The 21,300-nt window shown below is 41.1% G+C and overlaps 2 protein-coding genes across 2 annotated transcripts in view; both read right to left on the bottom strand.

Moving 5' to 3' along the window:
• prickle2b (prickle homolog 2b) overlaps nucleotides 1–5,403 on the bottom strand; it is an 87,319-nt gene extending 81,916 nt beyond the window's left edge. Inside the window, exons 1-2 of the mRNA XM_018700314.1 lie at nucleotides 5,201–5,403; nucleotides 4,287–4,372 (exon numbers count right to left, since the gene is read on the bottom strand). Of these exons, the coding sequence (XP_018555830.1) occupies nucleotides 4,287–4,372; nucleotides 5,201–5,242 (128 nt within the window). The 5' untranslated portion in view covers nucleotides 5,243–5,403. The remainder of the gene's footprint in view (nucleotides 1–4,286; nucleotides 4,373–5,200) is intronic.
• Nucleotides 5,404–11,224: 5,821 nt separating this feature from the next.
• LOC108899700 (A disintegrin and metalloproteinase with thrombospondin motifs 9-like) overlaps nucleotides 11,225–21,300 on the bottom strand; it is a 43,308-nt gene continuing 33,232 nt past the window's right edge. The window contains 11 exon segments of the mRNA XM_018700308.2: nucleotides 11,225–13,909; nucleotides 14,285–14,415; nucleotides 15,632–15,736; nucleotides 16,470–16,561; nucleotides 16,998–17,131; nucleotides 17,300–17,394; nucleotides 17,861–17,955; nucleotides 18,367–18,496; nucleotides 19,102–19,296; nucleotides 19,533–19,580; nucleotides 19,582–19,704. Coding sequence (XP_018555824.1) covers nucleotides 14,326–14,415; nucleotides 15,632–15,736; nucleotides 16,470–16,561; nucleotides 16,998–17,131; nucleotides 17,300–17,394; nucleotides 17,861–17,955; nucleotides 18,367–18,496; nucleotides 19,102–19,296; nucleotides 19,533–19,580; nucleotides 19,582–19,704 — 1,107 coding nt within the window. The 3' untranslated portion in view covers nucleotides 11,225–13,909; nucleotides 14,285–14,325.

Below are 21,300 nucleotides of genomic sequence, written 5' to 3'. Positions count from 1 at the left end.
GAGGAAAACAGCAGCAGGGGATGAAATGAGAGAGATGGGGAAAAGGGGCAAGTTCAGCCCAACACTGTCTGAGAGCCCAAAGGTCAAACTATGATTTATTTTTCGGGGGCTTCACAGCTCCCCGGGTTTGCATTATCTGTGGACATCACTCATACATCACATGACCCTGCAGCCCTGTCAAATTATAACCTCCTTCAAAATAAATCTCCTCTAAATGACAAAGACTGAACACACCATTTACACAATAAAAAGCACAACTTAGCAGGTCATTTGCCTCCTGACCCATATGAGTGCCGCCACAGCTGCTTTCCGCACCAAAACAAGCCCATGGGAGGGAGAGAAGACAACGGGACAGGGAGTGTTCTCATCCTGTCGAGTAAGGAGGCTTACCATCTCCATGCCAATACACAGACACAGCTTTAGTGATAAATCTGCTCAAGTCTTTATTGTGTGATGCTGACCACCAATGGTTCCTTCTTTCTCCCACCTCCCACCCCCCTTCACCTCAAGACTTCTTCCCTGCTGAAATATCCAAGCACCCATTCATATGCCTGCCTGCCCTGACAGTTTTATTTGCCTGGCCGTCTTGTTAACACAGTGAATAGCGGGAGCCGCGCCTGTGTTATGCAGATCAGACCGGGTTACCGAGGGGACAGACGTCAGCAAGCCATTCAGGGCCGGGTTAAAACTCAACCCCAACCCCTCTTGTTCTGCTGCAGCCATCCTCCTCTTCCATACCCCCCCCCCAAACACCGCTGCTTTTAGCCAGCTAAAGTTTCAGCTCAGACCCTGCTGCATACAAGGGCCAGCTTTGTCCAGCTCTGGCAAAACCTGAACCAAACCTGCTGGCTTAAATGAAGTTTTATGTTGTGCTCTTGGCCGGAGGAAATGAAGAAATAGCAAATGGCAAAATCTCAAGGCGTAAATCCTCCTGATTCATGTCTGGGCTGATCTAACCCTACCCAACAGGTCAAGTGTAACCTTTTAAGCGCAGCTCAAAAGCACACATACACACACACACACACATAATGAGGAGGAAGAGGGTCATGTGATCAGGATCAGATAGCACATTCACACTCAGGGCACATGTTAATAAGCCTGGTAATGAGTCTCATTAGCACAAGGAAAATCAATCAAGCCAAAGGCAAGCATTAATAATTCACGAGGAGCATGTTGTGCAAGGAGAATCTACTCCTATACCTAACCTGCCCACAGCAGTCAACACAGCTTACTGGGTTACACAGGCAGCCAGGTAACAGAAACACTTCTTTCATCCATCCATTTTCTACTCGCAGAGAGAGCATGCCCCCTTTCTGCAGGAATCTCCACCTCACATCTCAAGATGAGCTGAGAGAAAAATGGTGTCCTGAGTCCCCTGCCAGGCTTTTAACTAAGCCAGTCATGCCAAGCACATTTCCAAAGGGTAGTGGTCAATGGGCAACCATCCAGACATGTTACCCATGAACTGATTTGTCTACATTTAAAGAAGCAGCCATTCTATAGCAAATTCCTCTCACGCAAGATGAGGCCAAATGGCCTAAATAGAATCCTAAATTCAACGATGCTCACAGTCATGAGGAAAGTTTTTTTTTTTTGTTTTTTTTTACATATACTTTTGTGTATTTTGACAATTGGGTCATTCACATGTGAGTCAAACATCTACCAAAAATTCTTGAGGGTAATGTTTTGGTACGCCCAGGTGACTTTAAATACCCAACACTAGACTGGCTCCACTCTTCCCACTGAATGGGAAATGCTTCAACACACTCAGTCAACTTACTATAAAAGACCCCCCCCAAGAGCTTAGCTTAGTGGAAACATCTTATAGAGCGGTACTACAGAGGAAGAAAGGGAGAAAAAAAAAAAAAAAAACGGTGCCAGCAACCTACTGAATATTTAGAGAATCATCCATTTTTCAGTGAATTCTGAGGCAATTCTGTTAAAAGTGTGGAGAATGGTACTGTACGTAGTGTAGCCTTGCCCCATTCACTGTAACATAATCACTCTGTAAGAGCTCAACTCTCCTGGACACATACGGCGGTCTGAAACTAAAGCTAAAAAGGTAAAAAAATAAAATAAAATAAAACAGGAATTGCTTTATAGGAAAAGGAGTTCCAAGACTATTAAAGCAGTAAGAGAAAACAGCCATATTTATGTTACAAAAGACATTGCTTGTTTTTCATTATTTTCTTTACTTCTTACTTTTTTCTTGTGAAATACTCAAGGTTTCCAAAACCCCATCAAATGAGACACTTCTGCTTCTAAAGTGCCACAAGAGAAAAAATTACAGCTACAGCAGCAACACAGCAGTGCTTTGAGTTAAATGCTAAAACAATATAAGCTATTCAAGACATGCACACAATGACAATGCTACCATGTTCAGGTTTAGCAGATATAGTTACCTAGTTATGTTCACCATCTTTGTTTAGATGCTTATTTGCTAATTAGCAGTCAGGTCCAAAGTGGTGGATTGACAGATGGAGAATGCCACATTAGAGCCACGCTGTGCTAGCATGGCTACAAATTCTGCGACTGATGTGGCGACTGCCTGTTTCAAACCTCCGAAAATCTCAGAGAGATGAATTGTGTCTGATAGAGTGCAGGAGAGTTTAAGAACACAGCAACCCACATGCACCATAATGACTCTTTCTTATGTATTTACATCAGCAAACCAAATCTATTTGAAACAGACAGTTTGTGCACACCTGCCCCCTTCGTCTCTCTATCACCATAACCTCAGGGTCACTTCAAGTCCGCCACATTCTGAAACACACCATTACTACTAATACCTTGTAAAATTAGCATGAAAACACATTTATTTTTGCCTGTGAAATAGGCAGGAAATTCTTTGTGAAACTGGCAAGTTTGATCCTTAGGAACAAAGACTGTTTGGGGCAATAAAACTTTTTTTTTTTTTTTTTGCCTTTTGCCTGCACACACAAAGTCGAGCTCCTTTGCTCTGTGTCCACTGACAACGTTTTATTCCAGCTTGTTGGACGGGAAAAAGTTGACTTTTTATTGTGAGACTGCAAAGACGGGGCAATTAAAGGCTGCATTCCTGAGCCTGTGGTTGCCCCAGGGCAAGTTTACTTTACAGCAAGGGAGGCTGAATGGTCGTCACAGTACAGACCCTCCCCTTCTATTGTGGATCCCTATTAGAATAGAAAACGCCTGACAAATCCATTTGCCGCCATGTTAAGTTTGAATAAGCTGGCTCCAACCTGACAGACTTTTCTTTTGCCAAAATACTGTAGTTTTATGTGAGTTTTTTTCTGTGTTTATGAGGAAAACTGGTATTAGGAATTACTGTGGGGTACTGCAGAATGAAGTCACACCCTTACAGATTGCGCAGGTGTAAATAAAATTATAACTGAATTAAAGTGTTACATTTTCTTCACAGTGTTCAGTTTGTTTGAGGTTTTAATTTTGGACCTTTCCTCCCCAGTTAATCCTCTATGGACCACGTCAAGCAGCTTATTGTGCAGCACAACTACAATGTAGGATTTGTGATCAGTGCATAATGCGCCTTCGATTTTTGGTTGTTTCCACAAACTGAGCTTAGGCAACAAAGAGACAGTGGTATAGCTCACAACATCTTCATTAAGTCAGCGCTGCTAATAGTGTGACTTTGTTACAGAGTGATTGGTGGCTACAAGAATCAGCTGATACCAATAAACAGTGTTCAGCTCTTTCTTTATGTGATGCCTTGTGTTTTGCATTCCTTAAAACACACATTAGTCACACTCGCTCACACACTAACCCAAACCACCTGTACCTCACAGCAGGGACACTTCTTTCTGCAATATACAGTTTGTTTCACAGCATACACAATTTTACATCCTCCCAGTTGTGACAGAGTGACTGTGGAAGCAGCAGGCGTGAATCCTCCCCGCTGTATGAAAGGTCTTTACAATAAAAACTATTATCTTAGAGAGCACAGAGGCAGAATAATGGTTGCTTCACTGTAGCATGCATGGCTGATTCTATTCAACATGCCAAGGGTCTGACAGGTTTCCTCCTAAATGCTACTCCACTTGAAGAGGAAACCCTAGAATTTTTTTTCACAATGCTGAGTGCTTATTTTCTAGTGGCATAATCAACTGGTTATGTTGCTGTTACAGGTCAGCAAATATTTAATGGTATCAACTCCCAGCATCAGACCACAATGATGGCTTGACATTGAAAACTCTCCTATCTACAGGCTGGAAATATATGCACATCCAGAAAGCAACTGTGTGGGTATCATGTGACTTTGGTTCATGGAGTGAAGCCACAGTGGATGTTACCTCCATTGGTGCAGGGCAAAGCCAGGACACTGGTCTCCACAGGTGATACAGGGCTGTCCTCTCTGTGGCTCATCCGCAGGGTTCAGCTAGGGACAAACACAGACAGCAGATGATGGGTCGCAGCTTGCAGTTGCACATACAGTACTCTTTGGCCATTTTTGGACAAAAGTTGATTTTTGTTGCAGAAAAAAAAGAATATTAAAAGTAAATGTAATCCTCCATATACATTGTCCTGCTGCCATAAACGCTCACCAGAGCAAACGTATCAATCCCATGGCTGAAAACAAGCCCCAGCAAACGCACTATTTCCCCCTGTTTGGGCTGATGTTTGCTAAAACTGTGACCTGTTTTTAAGTCACTAGGAACTAATGGGTTTGGAGCTGGGAGCCACAAACAGTGTAGGGAGGTCAGAAAGTATCAAAAAATGGACTAATGCACTGGCTTTAGTCTTGATGATGGGTCCCAGCTTGCAGTTGCACATCCAATGCTTTTTGTCCATTTAGACAACACTGCCTGGAGCTCTAAATGTCAGAGTCTTGTTGGCTAACTGTTGCTTCCTCTGTGAGTTATTTCATCTACAGTCACAATGTGCCAAATTAACACATATTTCTAATGAAGTTAACTCGTAAAGCCCTCTAGCTGAGACAGAGACAACATTTATCTTTCATCACCGTGGCTGTGTTGTTAATGAGGCTTGTGCCAGTGCGTTATCATAACAAGAGCAGATGAAACGTGATGCTCATAGCAACAGGACAGGGCAGAAACAGGGAAAACTTCACAACAAATAAAAAGGAGTCGCGTGCGTATTGTTTAATTAGAGCGCTAAAACAAAACAAAACAAAACAAAACAAAAACAAGTCGAGGCACGCGCTGTGGAAACCACCAAACCTGCAACTTTGTCTCTGGCAACCTACCGATCTGCTGGAATTTCTCCTCTTGGTGCTGCGGCTGAACATGACAGGCTGATCCCAGGACAGCGAAGGCACAGTCGGCGACTACCGACACAAATGGCGCACAGGGGAAACTAGAGATGATGAGTGCCTTTAAAAAAAAAAAACAAACCCTCACGACTTTTCCAAACGCAGGAAGCCCTGGCTGCAGTCCTATCCTCTATTAACCTCCTTCATTAATGAATGGAGCTGCGCTTTCCGGATAGCAGCTCCACCCTGTTTCCTCACAGCCAATTGAAATCTAGGAAAATACTTTTAAAAATACTTACTTTAAAAAAAAGGAAAAACAATAATTAGGTTTGATGCAGTGGTAAATGACAGTGTGGATGAGTTCTGACGTCCAGTCTGAGAATATCTGAAGGCAAATAACACACCCTGTAATCACTGTGGAAATAAATGTTTTATGCTTGTATTCTCCCTCAAACACCCTGTCTTCTAATCCTGCGCCAGTTTTCTATTTTCCACCATGAATTGCAGTATCTGTCAAAAGATTCATTATATTCCAAAAATACTTTCAAACTTGAGTCATGCAACCTTGACTCAGGGACAACTGAGTAATTTCTTTTTCTTTTCTGTTCCCACTCACAGCTTAGAAACATTCATGCCATCACTGCCCTGCACCTACCCTCTCCTTGAGCATCTCCTAAGTCACATTTTTTCAGAAAAGATTAATTCTTCAGCACTATTCATCTCAACAGAAACATCTGCCATGTGCCCTGCGGGGCAGGGTTTTTTTTCCCCCTCCCCTGTGGTCTGACAGTGTTGACTCTCTCCATAAAGTGCACACTATTTATCACTAGAGAAAAGGCTTTTGAGCATCACCGGCACCGGTGTGTGAGAGTGCTCTGAGATGTTCTTATGCTATATTATTACTTTTAGACACACATTTTGCTTCTATTCTATACCCATTATGCAGCCTCTCTACAGTTCAGGCACTTGCAGCACCGTGGGATGGGTGTCAGGCACAAAATGTGGATGGCATTTCAGACACAGACTTATTTCTTGCCTGTTTTAAATGGTTTGGCACTAGATAACCCACACCTCTCTGAAACATTTTCCTGCTTTGATTGTAGAGGTTTCTGCTGAATCATGCTGGCTGGGCCCATAAATGTGGTTACACAGTACCTTCCATCCATTCTGCAAAGACAGAGCGATTGCTGTGCTTTCAGTATGTTTCTGATTTAAAAAAACAAACAACCAAAAAATGTGGTCAATTAAGGGCTGACCAGCATCAGAAATTCGGGTTGAAGTTAACATTTGCATAATTAACACGGAGTGTCAGGTGTAATGTAAGTTAATGCACCTGGCTAGTTTTAATTGGGCAATGATTAAATTGATTGCTTACAATATGGATCTCTAGTGGTTATATAGAAGATGGATGTATATATCTATTCCATCAGCCGCTGCCATTTCTAAGACAGATATGATGCAGTTCATTTCACATCATATTTATTGTGTGATTGGTGAAAACTACATCAGCTGTTTACATGAATCCCTGCTTTCATAATTTACAGGATGAGGCTGGTGTTCTAATAGATTTTTGTTGCTGCCAACAAGATGAAAATCCTTTAAAGTATTAAATGTAAACTTATTCCTCCTCACCATAGAGTTCAATTGTTGTCCTAAAATACACCAGTGTGCCACACTGCTGCACTGGATGACATGTTCCCTTAACACATTGAACATGGGCATTGTAGTTCACCTGAGTCCCACATACACCATCCTGCTGCCATAAATACTCACCGCTGCACCAAATGTGGATTAATCCATGGTTGAAACTAGTCTCCCTGTTTGACAAATGTTAGCTAGAACTGTGCAGAACTGTTTTTAAAAATGTACATCTTTAGTAGGAACTAATGAGTTGTTGGGGTTTTTCATGAAATTTGTTGAAAGAATAATGTAAGCCTTAACTTTTCAGCTCTATGTGAAATATTTTCCAAAGGATTAGTAGCAAAGATCATAAGCAAATACTGAAGTTATTGTTATTATGAGCAGTATGTATGGGTTCAAGATATTCCATTTAGTCCATGTACTCTCTATTCTAAAGAGTTGTTACAGGCATGACATTTTTCTTTGCTCTTTCATCCTCCATCATCATTTGCTTAGAGTGAGAAAAGAAAGAAAGACAGCAGAGGAGGTGCTGCTGTGTCAAAATAAAACAATTCTACACTCTACTGAATAGATAAAATGAAAAACAGGCAGTCTGTAAGAAGGTCTCAGCTTTGTCTCAAGGACAGACCGGCAACCTTGAGACACTCAAGTTGCACCGGTGGATGAAGGAGAAAAAAAAAAAAAAAAAAAAATTCATTCTCATTACACACCAGTGCTCTGTTCAGGAAAACAGCACACACACACACAAATACATTCACTGGCTTTACAGCACTTTACAGCACCCAATCCTTTTCCACACGGAGATAAACACAAACTGTATCTGGGCATCCAAACTATTTGTGTGTGTGTGTGTGTGCGCAGCGGGCCTGAGGCATTCTTACTACTAAGCCTCAGTTCAAAGTCAACCTCGATTACCTTGAGGAATGATGATGATAATGATGGGAGGGGGAGCTGACCCTGGGGACGCATGACTTTAAAACTCCCCTCATTAAGTCTTAAGTTAAGAGTCTAAACACTGATGGCAGAATCAAACACAGCTTGCATGCTATTTCTAGGAGCAATGCAGAAAAAGCAGTTGGAAGCCATGAAAAGCTCCTTTTTTGGTTGTAGCGTGCAGTCGACATGGTACTGTAAGTTTTTTTTGTTTTTTTTTGCCACTGCCATTGTGGAAAAAAACTGCCGTCATAAAAGCTTGATCCAGGATTTCTAATGCCTTGCATTCTACCTCGCATTATCTCAAATATCTTGCCAGTGAACTTTAGACCTGCAGAAGTCTGTCAGGGCTGATTTGGATTCAGTGAGGAGTTGCTTGCAAGGTGGTGGACATGACGTGCAGAAGCGTTGGGAACGTCTAGTACGGCCTGGAACCTGCAGCTGCTGAGGTCACTGGTCTAATCTTGTGGAACGTCTCAGAAAACTACATACTGTACTCACCAGAATACAGTCACGGACGCACACAGAGAAGCAGACTCCTGTACTTTTGTATGCGTACGTGCATGTGTTTGTTTATGGTATTTGTCACAAAAATTATATTCATCGTTTCCCTAACAATGGAAAAATCTGATATCCTTCGTCTCAGTTTGCAGAGCTTTTGTTTGGGGAACTGGTGTCAAATATTCTCTGTGCTGTCCACACCCTTCCCTCTCTGTCTCATTCACACACTTGAGCACAAGCTTAAGGATGTTTAGAGAAAAGCAGCACCATTAAAAGCAGTAGCTGTGTAATCCAGGGTCCTGCCTGTCTCTCAGTCAGCAATAACAGCACCCTGAAGCTTTCTACCAGGGACACATATCAACGTGTTTTCAGACCACACTGATCACAGGAGGTAAACTGTTGGCAGTGGTTGGTGTCATTTAGCTGCAGAGGTGCTGCTTAAGGGCCCAGACAACCGGAGGAAAAACTGCAAGCCCGGGAAGAATACCAACAAGGATGCTGCTTTGATTATACTTCACCAGCTTGAGGCTAAACACTTCTCCAGCACTGCTCCCAGAGAAACTACAATTTTACTCATTTTACGATGTTGTATCGAGAGCTTGTACTTGATCGCACATGTCTCTCATGTGACATGTTTATACATTTATGTATATGTGTGCAAATATTTCAAACTCCAAATAAGTGCCGTATGGCGTATGTGCGTATGGAAGCAAATAAAGGCCATAAAGATTTGAATCTTTGAGTCTGTTCGTGAAATTGAATCACTACTGAATACCCAGTGTTGTACAGAAATACACAGCATCCACCAAAGAAACAAAAAGGGAGACTTTATCTCGTAATTATGTTCACATTCTATCACATAAATTACAAGATCCAGATCTCATAATTACAAAAACAACCATTCCTTAATTATGAGGTCAGGATTTCATGATAATAAGAAAAACCATGTGATTTTTGTTTGTGATTATGATCAATAATAATTAGGAGGTATGGTCCCCATGTTTTTATTCTTTGGTGAAGGCAGTGTGCTAAGTTTAAGTTAAAATTTTACTCTGAAAGCCACCTGTTTGAATTTTTTGACTCCCGTCTTTGACATTTTCAAGTGGTATGTATATTTTCAAGGGTACAAAACTGATCCTGAGTTCAAAAACGATCTTCAGATTGCACAAATTCAGTAAGGTCAGTTGCAGTTCAATCAAAGAATTTAAGTCAATTCCAATTCCACCCAACTGGCCTGGTCAAATTCAAATACGAAAATATTATAAAGAAGTGAAATTACATTTTGAACATCTGAGATATGAAGGATGAGCAACTGAGCTTGAATGCAATCAAGAGCTCAGTAAAAGGTAATGGGTTAGGGTTAGGGTTAGGTAATGTAATTTCACACTTAACTGGTTTATAAGATTAAAATCTTAATGGCTGTCATGCTTCCATTCATGTACACTGTGTACAATAAAAACTCAAATGCACAAAGTAAATATATAATATATAAACAATACGTAATACATAAAAAGTATTTGCAGTAATTATAACTGCACAGATTAATAAATAAAGATTAATCATGCATGCATTGACAGACAAACTGATTAATACAAAGTCATATTATCATTTAAATCTTGAGTTAGGACCCTTACCTCTGAGGTGTCATGTAAAGTTGTAATATGCTTTGAAGCACCTGCCCTGCCTGCATATATGTGCAGATGACTGGTGTCACGTTACAAATGATTACTTCTCTGCCAGTGACTGTGACATATTATCTCTTGTAACGGAAAACAAGAAATTACTGCAATAGTTCGTCCAAACTACGGTTCAGCGGAGTTCACACGCAGAATCAGCTCGGGCGCCACTCTCTGCTTTGATCAGATATGCTGCTGATAACCTGGGGTGTGTGAGAGGTAGATACAGTCTCACAGCTAGAGGTGACTTGTCTTTGCAATGCTAAACCCTCATCCAGCACGCTTGGAGGAATTCATCATAACTTTCAAGGGTGATGTAACTGTTTACGAGCAGCGAGGCAGAGCTCTTTAGATTACATTTCGGCTACATCTGCTCAGGAAAAGAAGATTTCCCCTTTAAGTCTGTCATTTCTTTTTCAGGGATATCTGATGTAATGCAAACCTGCTGACACACTGCTGTCATCTGTCCGCTCAGCAGAGGATATGTCTCACAGTTTTAATGCAAGTGCAAGAATGACAAAGGAAGAGAGAGAGTTCTTCTACAAACTGACCCATGGGATGTTTGCAAATCTACTTCTGAATCATGTTCTTATGTTTAGACAAGCCCTCTGAAGCTGTTGAAAGCTCTTGCCTGTCCAGCCTTCCTTCCCTCTCTTTCCTTTTCACACTTGTGCTTATTCCCTTGTATAACAGCCACTCTTTAAACAGCAGCTTAGTCAAGCTGTTGACAGACGTCTGAGGAGTCAGTCCCTAAATGACTCCTCAGCTCCCATTCCTCTGCACTTCACCTGAGATTACAAAAACAACATGAAATACAGATCGCGAAAACTTGGGTAAGTTAGTCAGAGCTACTTAAATGCAGCGTCATTTCCAACGAATTGGAACAACTTCAGAGATCTGCCACGATAACAATCATTCCCTCCTTTTTTTTTTCTATCCTGCTGAGATCTGCTTGGCAGTGAGTTATATTTATTTATGAGGGCCTGTGCTGACACCTGGTAGAAGGCCTGACAATTCACCATTATTAACACGGACAGAGACTAGATTAGTTCCATAAAACACATCTGTCAGGTCACAAGCCAGACCATTATGATGGCAGAGGGTGTGTAATCATAGTTAAACTGAAGCACTACAGAGAGAAGATTTTATGGTTTGAACATTAACCAGACTATTGTATATTCATGATTTTTACAGCTAGTATTACAGCTGAATGACACATCAAGGACAAAGTGGAGTTAAAATTACATATTAGTATGAGAAGCAGACAGGCGAGCATGGCATTTTATTTCCTTCTTATTATTGCCATCAGATCTCATACATAAATCATGCTTTTCATATGGCAGCATCAAAATCTGCTCAGAAAATTTACACAGATATGACATACGTATAAATAAATGTATTCACAAAACAGGAAATGTTTTGCCACACGTTTCATCTTATGGCAATACGGCATGGTAATTCATAGTCATTTAGGGTCAAAGCCTATGTACATTCACATAAAGAAAAGGTAAAATAAATATTGCATACACAATAAAGCATACATAAGGACAATTTACATAGTTGAACTTCAATAATACATGTTCAGTTGCCTGATAAAAACGTGGCAAATATGTAAAATAAGATAAATATATTTAAATATCGTAGTAATCCCTTCATTGACTGTATGACACCTGAGAACTCTGCGGACTGAACTTTACTCTGATATTCACTGTGAGTGAAGTGCATTTTTCATTTGTGACTGTCATTGAGACAAACACGTTTCTTCTCCATGCTTTCGGAAATGATTTCTTACTTACATACTGTAGTTGCAGATTAGAACTGTGTGAAATTCCCTTTGGCTAATGTGTGCACATGAACACACAAGGCACTGAAATAGCACCATACAAAAGCAAATATGGCTTCTTCAGTTGTACATATAGTATGTACCTTACATACCTACTCTACACATAAATAAGGCTTAAAGAATGTAAAGAATAATTTCTTGTTGTGTCTTGTTCTAGTATTTCTTGATTCATGTGTCATTCAAAAAAAAAAACAAAACAAAACAAAAAAAGCTCACAAAATTGCATAACACTGGCTAAAGAGATACGAAATCATACATATACACAAAATAACAAGTACCCTGATATTGTCACAAAGAACAACAACTAAAAATGCTCTGAACAGGAGGATATTACTATGTACAGTTTGGACAGACTCTTGAAGACAAAGATGAAGAGAAGAATGTGAGGTACAGGAGGCAATGGTTTACAGGCAGCATCTGGACAGAAATCCCACTGCGGGGCCTGTGAGCTCAGCGGTTTGAGAGGTGTCTCCAGGGCCGGACCAGTGCATTATATCTCTGGAGTATCTACTGGAATTTTACTGGCCTGAGGTGAAGTCTCTGTTTTCTGAATTCTTTCAAGTCGCTCCAGATAAGATAACCTGCCTGCTTGGTAAGAGCTAAAAAGGCTAATGGCTCTCCCTGGTCACTGCACACTACCTGAGAGATATACAGAGGAATTTGGGTCTCTCTCTGATGTCTGGAAGTATAATCTCTATGGTTCTTGTGACCTATAACCTTCTCCTTGTGAGCCAGTAATGCGTATGTGCATTTGTTTGTTATGCCTCAGTATGTTTGTGTATGGGTAAACTTCCTCTCTTGATCTTGGCCTGTAAATCCCCCCCCCCACACAACCCATTCTTGGCATGCACAAACACAAACATGCACTCACACACATTCCTGTGCGCACACCTCTTAGTGGGGACCCATCACTGACATAATGTATTCCCTAACCCTTACACTAACCTTAGCCATCACAACTGAACGTCTGACCCAAACCTAAACTAATTGCAACCCTTACCATAAAACCAAGTCTTTACCCTCAGCAGCTTATTGAAGCTGTGAGGACTGGCAAGAAACCAAAATCTGTCCATAACACACACACTCCATGTTTTACTGAGAAATAAAAACTACTTCAAATTACAGTATCAATATGGGTGCATTTTACAAATGCAGGTGCAGATGTCATGGAAGCAACACCTGGCTCTTTCCTGCAGCGTGTTATTGTCGCAGCTGACCTTTATGCACCCCACTTAATGAGAATGTAGTACAGTTCACAAGCCTACACTCTGCTCCCTCCCATCCAGCTGGACGAGGATCTGCAGCTGTGGTTAACACCTGGAGAGATGCAGTCGAAAGTGATTGGCTACAAATGCAGACCCTCAGAAGTGAAGGTGTGCAGGTGGCACCGGCCACTGTAAGCACCAAATTCCATAGCTGGAGTGACAGCAGCAGTTGCCCATTTGTAACTTGAAGGATCTCTGGACAATATCTGACTAAGAAATACACTCAAAGTAAACAAAATAAGCACTTCACTGAACCAAATACATATTTTCAAAGAGCTGCTTAGTGGAACACAGTGTAGTACAGGATTCTAGCACCGGTGCATATGTCCAGAAATCTTTCCTGATGTGATAATTAAAAAAAAAAAAAAAGACCCACTGATCGGAGACACCTCACTGCATTTGAACAGCACTGCTAAACATCACAACTATAACATTATTGGATTAAACACAAATTACTTAATTGGTCTAAAAAAGAACATATGGCTGCAACACATGCACTGTGGAGTAACAACAGTATATGTTCCAAATGGCAAATATCCAAAATGGAAGGCACGCTCTGGCAAAAATAAATCTGATAAATGGCAACTGTGCGGTGTTTGCTATTGACAACAGTTAAATTACATTACAATACAAAAATAAATGGAGAGTATAATAAATAAGACATTTTTTATCTTGCTATGTACAGTACTTACACCAAATTAATTTACATTATACACATGTGGGGGTAAAAGAGGTCATGTTGAGGACAGGTCTGAGCTCAAAGTTAGCCGTAGCACCAAAGAGGAGGGATGCGTTGACATGACGAGCGCCTGAAGAGGACGGCCAAGATGAATGGGAATAGATGCTGAGAAAAAGACAATGCAAACAACATGAGCGCTAGGCCAGCTGCTCTTTAAAAGCTCATAACAGGTTTTCACAGTAACGCAAAGACTGGACAGAGGTAAGATGTGTATTCAGTGAACAGAAATGCATATCATAGTCCTATATTTTCATAGTGTGAAATACCTGATATTCAATTGACTCCTATCTTTAGGAAATACCCAACATTTTAACCACATATAGTAAGTTACAGAAGTACTCATTCAGACTTAGATGTTCAATGTAAAATCATATTTTTTTTCCACAGCAGGTTTTGAATTTTGGTAGTTGGGCAAAACTCTTGTCCTTATTTAAATTACAGATTGTGCCCTTTTAAAATTGAAAGTGATGTATTGCTTACTGTGTATTTAGCGTGCATCCCAAACCTGTTTGATGGTATATCTATTCCACTCTTACAGGCAGACTGGAGCCAGAGGATGGTGTACATTTACCACAGTAGCCTCCACATAATCCTGACACTCTGCTGCCATCCTGTGGACACAAAAGGAACAACAAAAGTTAGATGGGATTGTGCTGCTGTGGCTTAAGCAAACATCTATACGTTTTCTAACATAGTGATAAAGATTTTAAGCATGAGAGAATATTTTGTCCTGTGATGACGAAACCTTTTCTTGAAGCTTTTTTTAAAAACTTGTCACTAATCTGATCCGACAGTGTAAAACAGGATCTGTAAAGAAAAAGTCCTTGACAGCGTAGGACTGAGTTATGCTATTTCAAGTACAGAGAATTTCACCAGTTTGAAAAGTTTCTGTGTCAGGGTTGTTGTGGTGAAATTAGCTTTTTCCTTTTAAAAGGCTCACAATGATTGAGGCCCACCATGCAGGTTGTCATCAGGTATGAATCGGGTAATCACTCTCAGCAACGAGCAGTGAAATACAAGCTAATTAATCACTAGCACTTCACTGGCACAATTTGCATGCAGCGCAATGGGCAGTTTCTTACAAACATCTACAAAACAAAAAAGGAAATTGCATCAGACGAGCGCACCAAAAGCACTATCCCACGACATGAAAGCCACAGCATGCAATGAGTGGTTTGTGTGATCTCCTCTGGAGTGCTCTCCCCATCCCACTGTCACAACCTGGCTTTATTTAAACTGCCTGTAGTGCCCAGTGGCTATGGATATCAGACTGTGAACACTTCTTGGCATCTTCTCTGCCTCCTGTTTTCGCCTTGCCAAAAAGTGCTCTCCAGCTTGATCTCCATTTCAAAAGCAGAGGGTGGGGTACTGGTGGGGGTGGGGGTGGGGGGGTACACTTGAGAGAGCAGCTGCCCAATAAAGGTCCTTTTTCAGCAAGTTTATGAGTACAAGTGGAGCTGGGAATACAGAACCTACTTGGGACTATGCCCACCCAGGAGCTCTGAAGCCCAGAGGACATGCAGAGAGCACAAAGAACGGAGGGAGGGGCCGAATATGAGAGTAACAGGACAGAGTGGAGAAGATGAGGCAGCAGCAAAAAGAGACAAACATGTGTAACAGAGTAAATATATAAGAGTTGCTGAAGATCACTGAATAATTACAAAGTAAGGATGCTACCATTAATCTCAATTATTTATCTAAGTGCCTGATACCCTGTCAAATATCATCATCATTTTTTTTTGCTTTTGAAATTGAAAAATTTTACGATCAGAGAGTCATAGTTTGCTGTAATTTTGGGAGGATACTTATGTCACGAGTTGCCTTTACCTGTGATTTCCGTACGTCAGCCACTGCATAGTTGCCCTGGGAGATCCACAAGGTGTCCTCAGCCACCTTAAAACCTGTTCCTGAGAGGTTGATCCTGAATCGGCCCTAAAAGCGGAGGGAAAGAGACAGAGAGACTAAATAAGAAACATAAATAAGAAATCACATAGAAACGTATGTGAAAATACATTAAACACACAAATGACTAAATGACTTTTAAGTGATTTACCATTAGCAGCAGAAAGGACATTAGCATTAATTCAATTCAAATATTACCCTCAGAGGGTTTTCAAAGCAAAGTAAGTGCAAATTTTACACCTGATTAGTGAGGATACTCTTATGTGTATCAAGATTAACACAGTAAATGTATTTGAAAAATGGAAAATGCTATTCAATCCAGTATCACATTTGTGATTTTCAATTAATCTTAGTAAGTAGCACACACACCATACATGTCAAAGAAAACATGTGACTGACAGAAATGCTGGATGTCTCAAGAATAATTTTTAAAAATATAATTTGATGTCAGTTAAGAGTCAAGAAAAGTGTGGTGGCATATTGAATGACATTCAAAATAGTGACATTAACTGGTGTCTGCCAATAAAGGCAAACATTGTTACTTGTCACACTGTAGCAGGAAAAGCACAGGTTTCATCTTTAACACTAATAACAACTGTAAATTACATCTGTTTCAAGGGCCTTTTGCTCAGTGGAACATCTTACTAGGCCACTTAAAAGAACTGGGCCATCATTAATGTTATTAGTTACAGTTGTGCCTTTGCTGCTCTGACAAGTCAGCAGTCTGCTATGAAATATAATTAACAGCTGTTGTCATACTCACCTGTGGACAATGGGTGGCGCTGTAGCAGTCCCCAGCTGTGGCAAATGGAATGTTTTTGCCTTCTCGGGTGAGAGCAAACTGCCAGTCTGTAGCTAATAAAATGAAGCAACAAATGAATCAAGTATGATGTGGCAACTATTCTTGGAAATATCTTGAAATTTGTTGTTCTAAGACCTCAGATGAACTTGCATAATGATAGCTTACATCTGCCATAATGACCAAGTCTTATGTTATTTAACCTACACTAAACCTGGCCTTAGTTTTAGGGTCAGTCTAATGGTAATATCAGTATAATTCCATCTAGTTAGAGCAGTTTTACTCAATCCCCTCAAGCCTTGTAATTGTGTGATGCTTAAATAAATGCTGAAGACATCTTGATCTCATTAACCCCCATGAACACGGACATAATTAAATGGCAAAGGAAGTTCTTATTTGAGAGTAACGAAGAGTTAACATTGGCACAGGACGTTATTGCATGTGTGTGTTTGTGTGTGCCATCTGCTCTGTGTGTGTGTAGGGGCCACTTACTGATGATGTTCATCTTGCTGATATCCAGACGAACTTTGGAGAAGGTGGTCATGCCAGCAGCGGTGTAGTCTCTCCGACAGTCACAGTCCTCTCTTCTGGAGCCATTGGCCGGGCACTGGGTGGGGTCATTTAGCCTGGGAAACGCACAAGCACATGCACAAACGCACACACATGAAATACCTTAGCTCAACTTTACACTTCTATGGAATTTCTTCATTTACGGATGGAAAACGCTGCCAAGAGCCGCTTGGATTTTTGCGATGAAACAGGCTGTTCTCATTGTTATCCTGTAAGCTGTTTACCTGAAGCCAAAGATCTCCGAAAAATTCTCCCCTTCTCCCATCATCAAGGTGATGTACTCCTGTGGAGTCTCTGTCTGCATTCCTGCACAGTAGACCTGAGGAGACAAAGGCGGAGGAGGAGTAACAGGGGCAGCAGAGGTGGGAGACCAGACGAAAGAGGAGTGGGGAAGAAGGGGTGAAACAAAGGGGTTGGAGGTGAGAAAACATGTAGAGAGGAAGTGCATATCAGGAAAGGAATAGCCCCAAAAAACACACAGATGACCTGAACTGACTGATCCTTCAAAGTCATTAACGGTAGGCAAAGAATTTCCACTGACTGTGCTTTATCTTGCATTTTGTAAACCCAGCTGCAGTGCCAAAGTATGCCTCAACACAGGCTAGACAGAGAGATGAATTCTAAGCACTTTGTTGTTATATTGCAGACACACAGTCACACAAACACTGCAGCGAAACATTCTGTCCATGTCTGAGTCATTTATCCCCCCCGATCGATAAAATCTGTTACGGCTTCATAAACAGTGTTTTGTGCATTTGTGAGGTAATAAGATCGTACAATCTTACCTTGAGTGCTTTTCCTTGAATACTGAGAAAGTGTTCACTGTCTGGGAGGGGGCCGTTCATGCTCTGGACCTCCAGACAGCTGGAAGGCAAATGGCCTTGAAGACAAAAAAAAAAAAAAGTAGAAATAAGTACACCAGTGTATTATGCAAAGATTTAACAGAAGAGAAGAGGCACTCAGACTGTATACACACTCACACACACATGCACACACAAATTTCAGCAGTTAAGTCAAGTGTGGCAAATCGCTGCGTCGAATCAAAGAAAACGAAAAGCCACTCATTCTTTGATGTCCCATCCTACCGTAGGGAAGTAAATACACTGGGCAGTAAATCTTTGATGTTTGGCTAGGATCATAAATATTCCACTAAAGGCCGAATCTCAGAGATGACCGGATCAAGTCGAGCCATGTCTAATGCTGGAATGTTGAGATGCGTTCACTTGGCCCGTACGTAACCCTGGCAGCCTTGACCTTTGTTAAAGAGCAGCACTTTTCCTGCAGCACTCACAGCTTGGATTTCTGCAGACTTTCCTGGCTTCCGGCTCGGCGTCTAGAGAACACCTACTGCTCTCCTGACCATCTGCTGACACGCACTGCACCGTCCTCTCCATTACTCCGTCACCGCAGCTCGCTGAACACTGGAGGAGGGGAGGAGGAGAACCGTGACAGTGTGAAAATAAAACTTGTGGATGACGGACTGTCAGCAGTTTTCATCTTCAAAGTGGCCATTTTGGAGACACTTTACGTCCTTGTGCATTTTTGTCATTTCAAGACTCATTTGGTTTTAACTCAGGTCACAGCCAAAGGTACAGCGATTTTAAGGTCAGGCTGTCATGCCTCATTTATGCCAGACCATGAAACCTCATGTATAAAAATACGACGCATAAATAAATTTAATTAAATTCCACAGCTGTGCCTCATGAGATTAAAGACTGTTGTATCAATTTTAGCAATTACTGTTCACTAATTTACAACATTATATCAATGTAAATTTGGATAATGATGGAAAATAGTTACAAATTATTCACAAAAACCAGAGAAGATTAATGTCAGTTGCATTTATCAAGATTACAATCAGTCTTTGATAAATCACAACTCAAAGGAGTCTTTTTTTTTTTTTTTTAAAACAAATAATGTCTCATGATTTTATTTTAGGAAACTGAGACTACAAACATGCCAAGTCCCATCTTGATGAAACACTGATAAATGACTGGACAAAATTTAGAAGCATGGACTCACTCACCGGTCCCCAGATTCCAACCCTCCACTCCTGTGGCGGCGGGCACGGGTCCAGATTACAAGGCATGTAGCTCTCAGGAGGGGTCCCGGGGCAGTTGGACAAAGACTGATGGCCGTACTCATAGTTGTCATTCTCCACATGCACCTCGCTGCAGGAGATCAGACGCTGGCGGTAGCCCCGGCCACAGCTGGCTGAGCACTGGAGGAGAGAATAAATCACTGGCATGAAATAACAATGGTATTCCTCACAGGAGACATGGGTGATTTCTGTCATTTCTGCACCACCGGATTCAAAGATGGTGATTTACATGAACGGTCCTTTTGAAGAGTAAAGTATTGCCTTTTCAATGCAAAGTGATTTTCTACCATTATAGATCTCAAAGCCTCTAGAGGGACCGCATCAGGTAGATGACACACAGCCGGTTTAGCTCTCACCTCAGTCCATTCCCCTGTGATCCAGATGAATTCACAGACGTGGGTGTTAGCAGCTCTCTATGTCTGGAGGTCTGATCTGGTTCACGCAATACATCTCGTGGACTTCCTGCTGGTTGTGGTCCACACACTGCAAGGCTCGTCGTCTGTGGCCCGATCCACATGACTTACTACACTGTAGTGGAGACAAGACAAGATCCAAGACTGGTGTGTCACAAAGATGCCAAATCGTATACATTATATTCCTAAATTATAGATGTAACATAATTGGTGGATGGTGTCCACTTTAACACTGGTTCTTTTGATTGGAATGGACCCAGTTATGTAAATGAATATGTAGCTGCATATGTAACAGGGAAGCTTCAGTTCAAGCAAAGTCAGGGATTCTTCATAATCGCTAATGAAAAGGTATCAGCGCATTGGAACAGCAACGATGAAGAGTCTGAGATTTGTGTCCTCTTGTTAAAGCAGGAACTTCACCACATGGGACGATGGATGAATGATGTCAAAACAGAAGATAAGAGCTGGGAGGAAAGCACTGTGCAAGAACGTGAGCTGAAGACATGGCTGAAAGCTGACAAGAGATTACACAACTCCTAACTCCTGAGACAGTTTACAGTAACAAGAGTGTGTCTGATGAAAGAGCTGAAATTCACTGGCAGAAAGCAATTGCCTTAAGTCTCAGCATCCAGACTGTCCCCCAGAATCCCTCCCAGATCATTTTCATCATGTTTTATTGATAAAGGACTATAACAAATACAAATAGTGTATATTTATTAAAGTATCTAGCCCAATATCTGCCCCAGAAAAGAGCAGAATTGATGGTTGCAAAGGATGAACGTTACCACCAATATCAACAATAAGGTTACAATTATCCAATATGCATTAAAAAATTACAATTACCAATGTAACATTTAAACCCAGACTGGACGGGTTTGGAACTAGTTAATCCATTTAGATAGACCATGAGTGAGTCTGATCTCACCTTTTCTTGCCACTGTACATTTCTACATGAGAACTAAAAAAAGGAGGCAGAGGAAAACCACAAGAAGGCTGACCTGTTGTTTTATCAGCCAACCAGTGGATATAGAGGATACAGACTGATTTAAAGGGATAGTGCAACATTATTCACCTGTCCATTAAGTAAGAAGAAAAGAGACCCTTAGCTGAGCATAAAGACGGGCAGCAGGGGAGAACAGCTGGGCTGTGACTGCACTAAAGCAAAAAGTTGTTACAACATACTTTTATATTTCTGTTTGTCTACAAACAAGATACAACATGGACATAATTACTGAACTTTAGAGGTGCTGGTAGGCTCACTTCCAGTTGTTATGCTAAGGTAAGCTAAGCTAATCGCCTCTTTAAAGAAATGCCAATGGTATTGATCTTCTCATCTAACTGTCTATATATATATATATATATATATATATATATATATATATATATAATATTTAGAAACAGTTGAAGTGTTGCTATGAAAGTGACAAGTGTTGTTGTGTTACTTGACCAGAAGCTCAATGCCACAGAACTACTACAACAATGTCTCCTAAATCCAGGTCCATAAAATAACTCAACTAGGGCTCAGTGAGGCTTCCATTTGCGTCAGGAACACTCGACGGTATTACGACCACAACTGATTCCAGCTGGTCTTCATCACTCTTAATACACTGAACACTGTCAAACAACTGTAATACCTGGAACTGCTATTATGAGTTGTACTGTCCTGTTGCGCAATAGAAGAACTAACCTACCCTGCATGACAGGTATTTAT

Source organism: Lates calcarifer, linkage group LG12 (assembly GCF_001640805.2).
Source record: "Lates calcarifer isolate ASB-BC8 linkage group LG12, TLL_Latcal_v3, whole genome shotgun sequence".
Classification (NCBI taxonomy): Eukaryota; Metazoa; Chordata; class Actinopteri; family Centropomidae; genus Lates; species Lates calcarifer.
This window is presented reverse-complemented; position numbering and strand designations above follow the sequence as displayed.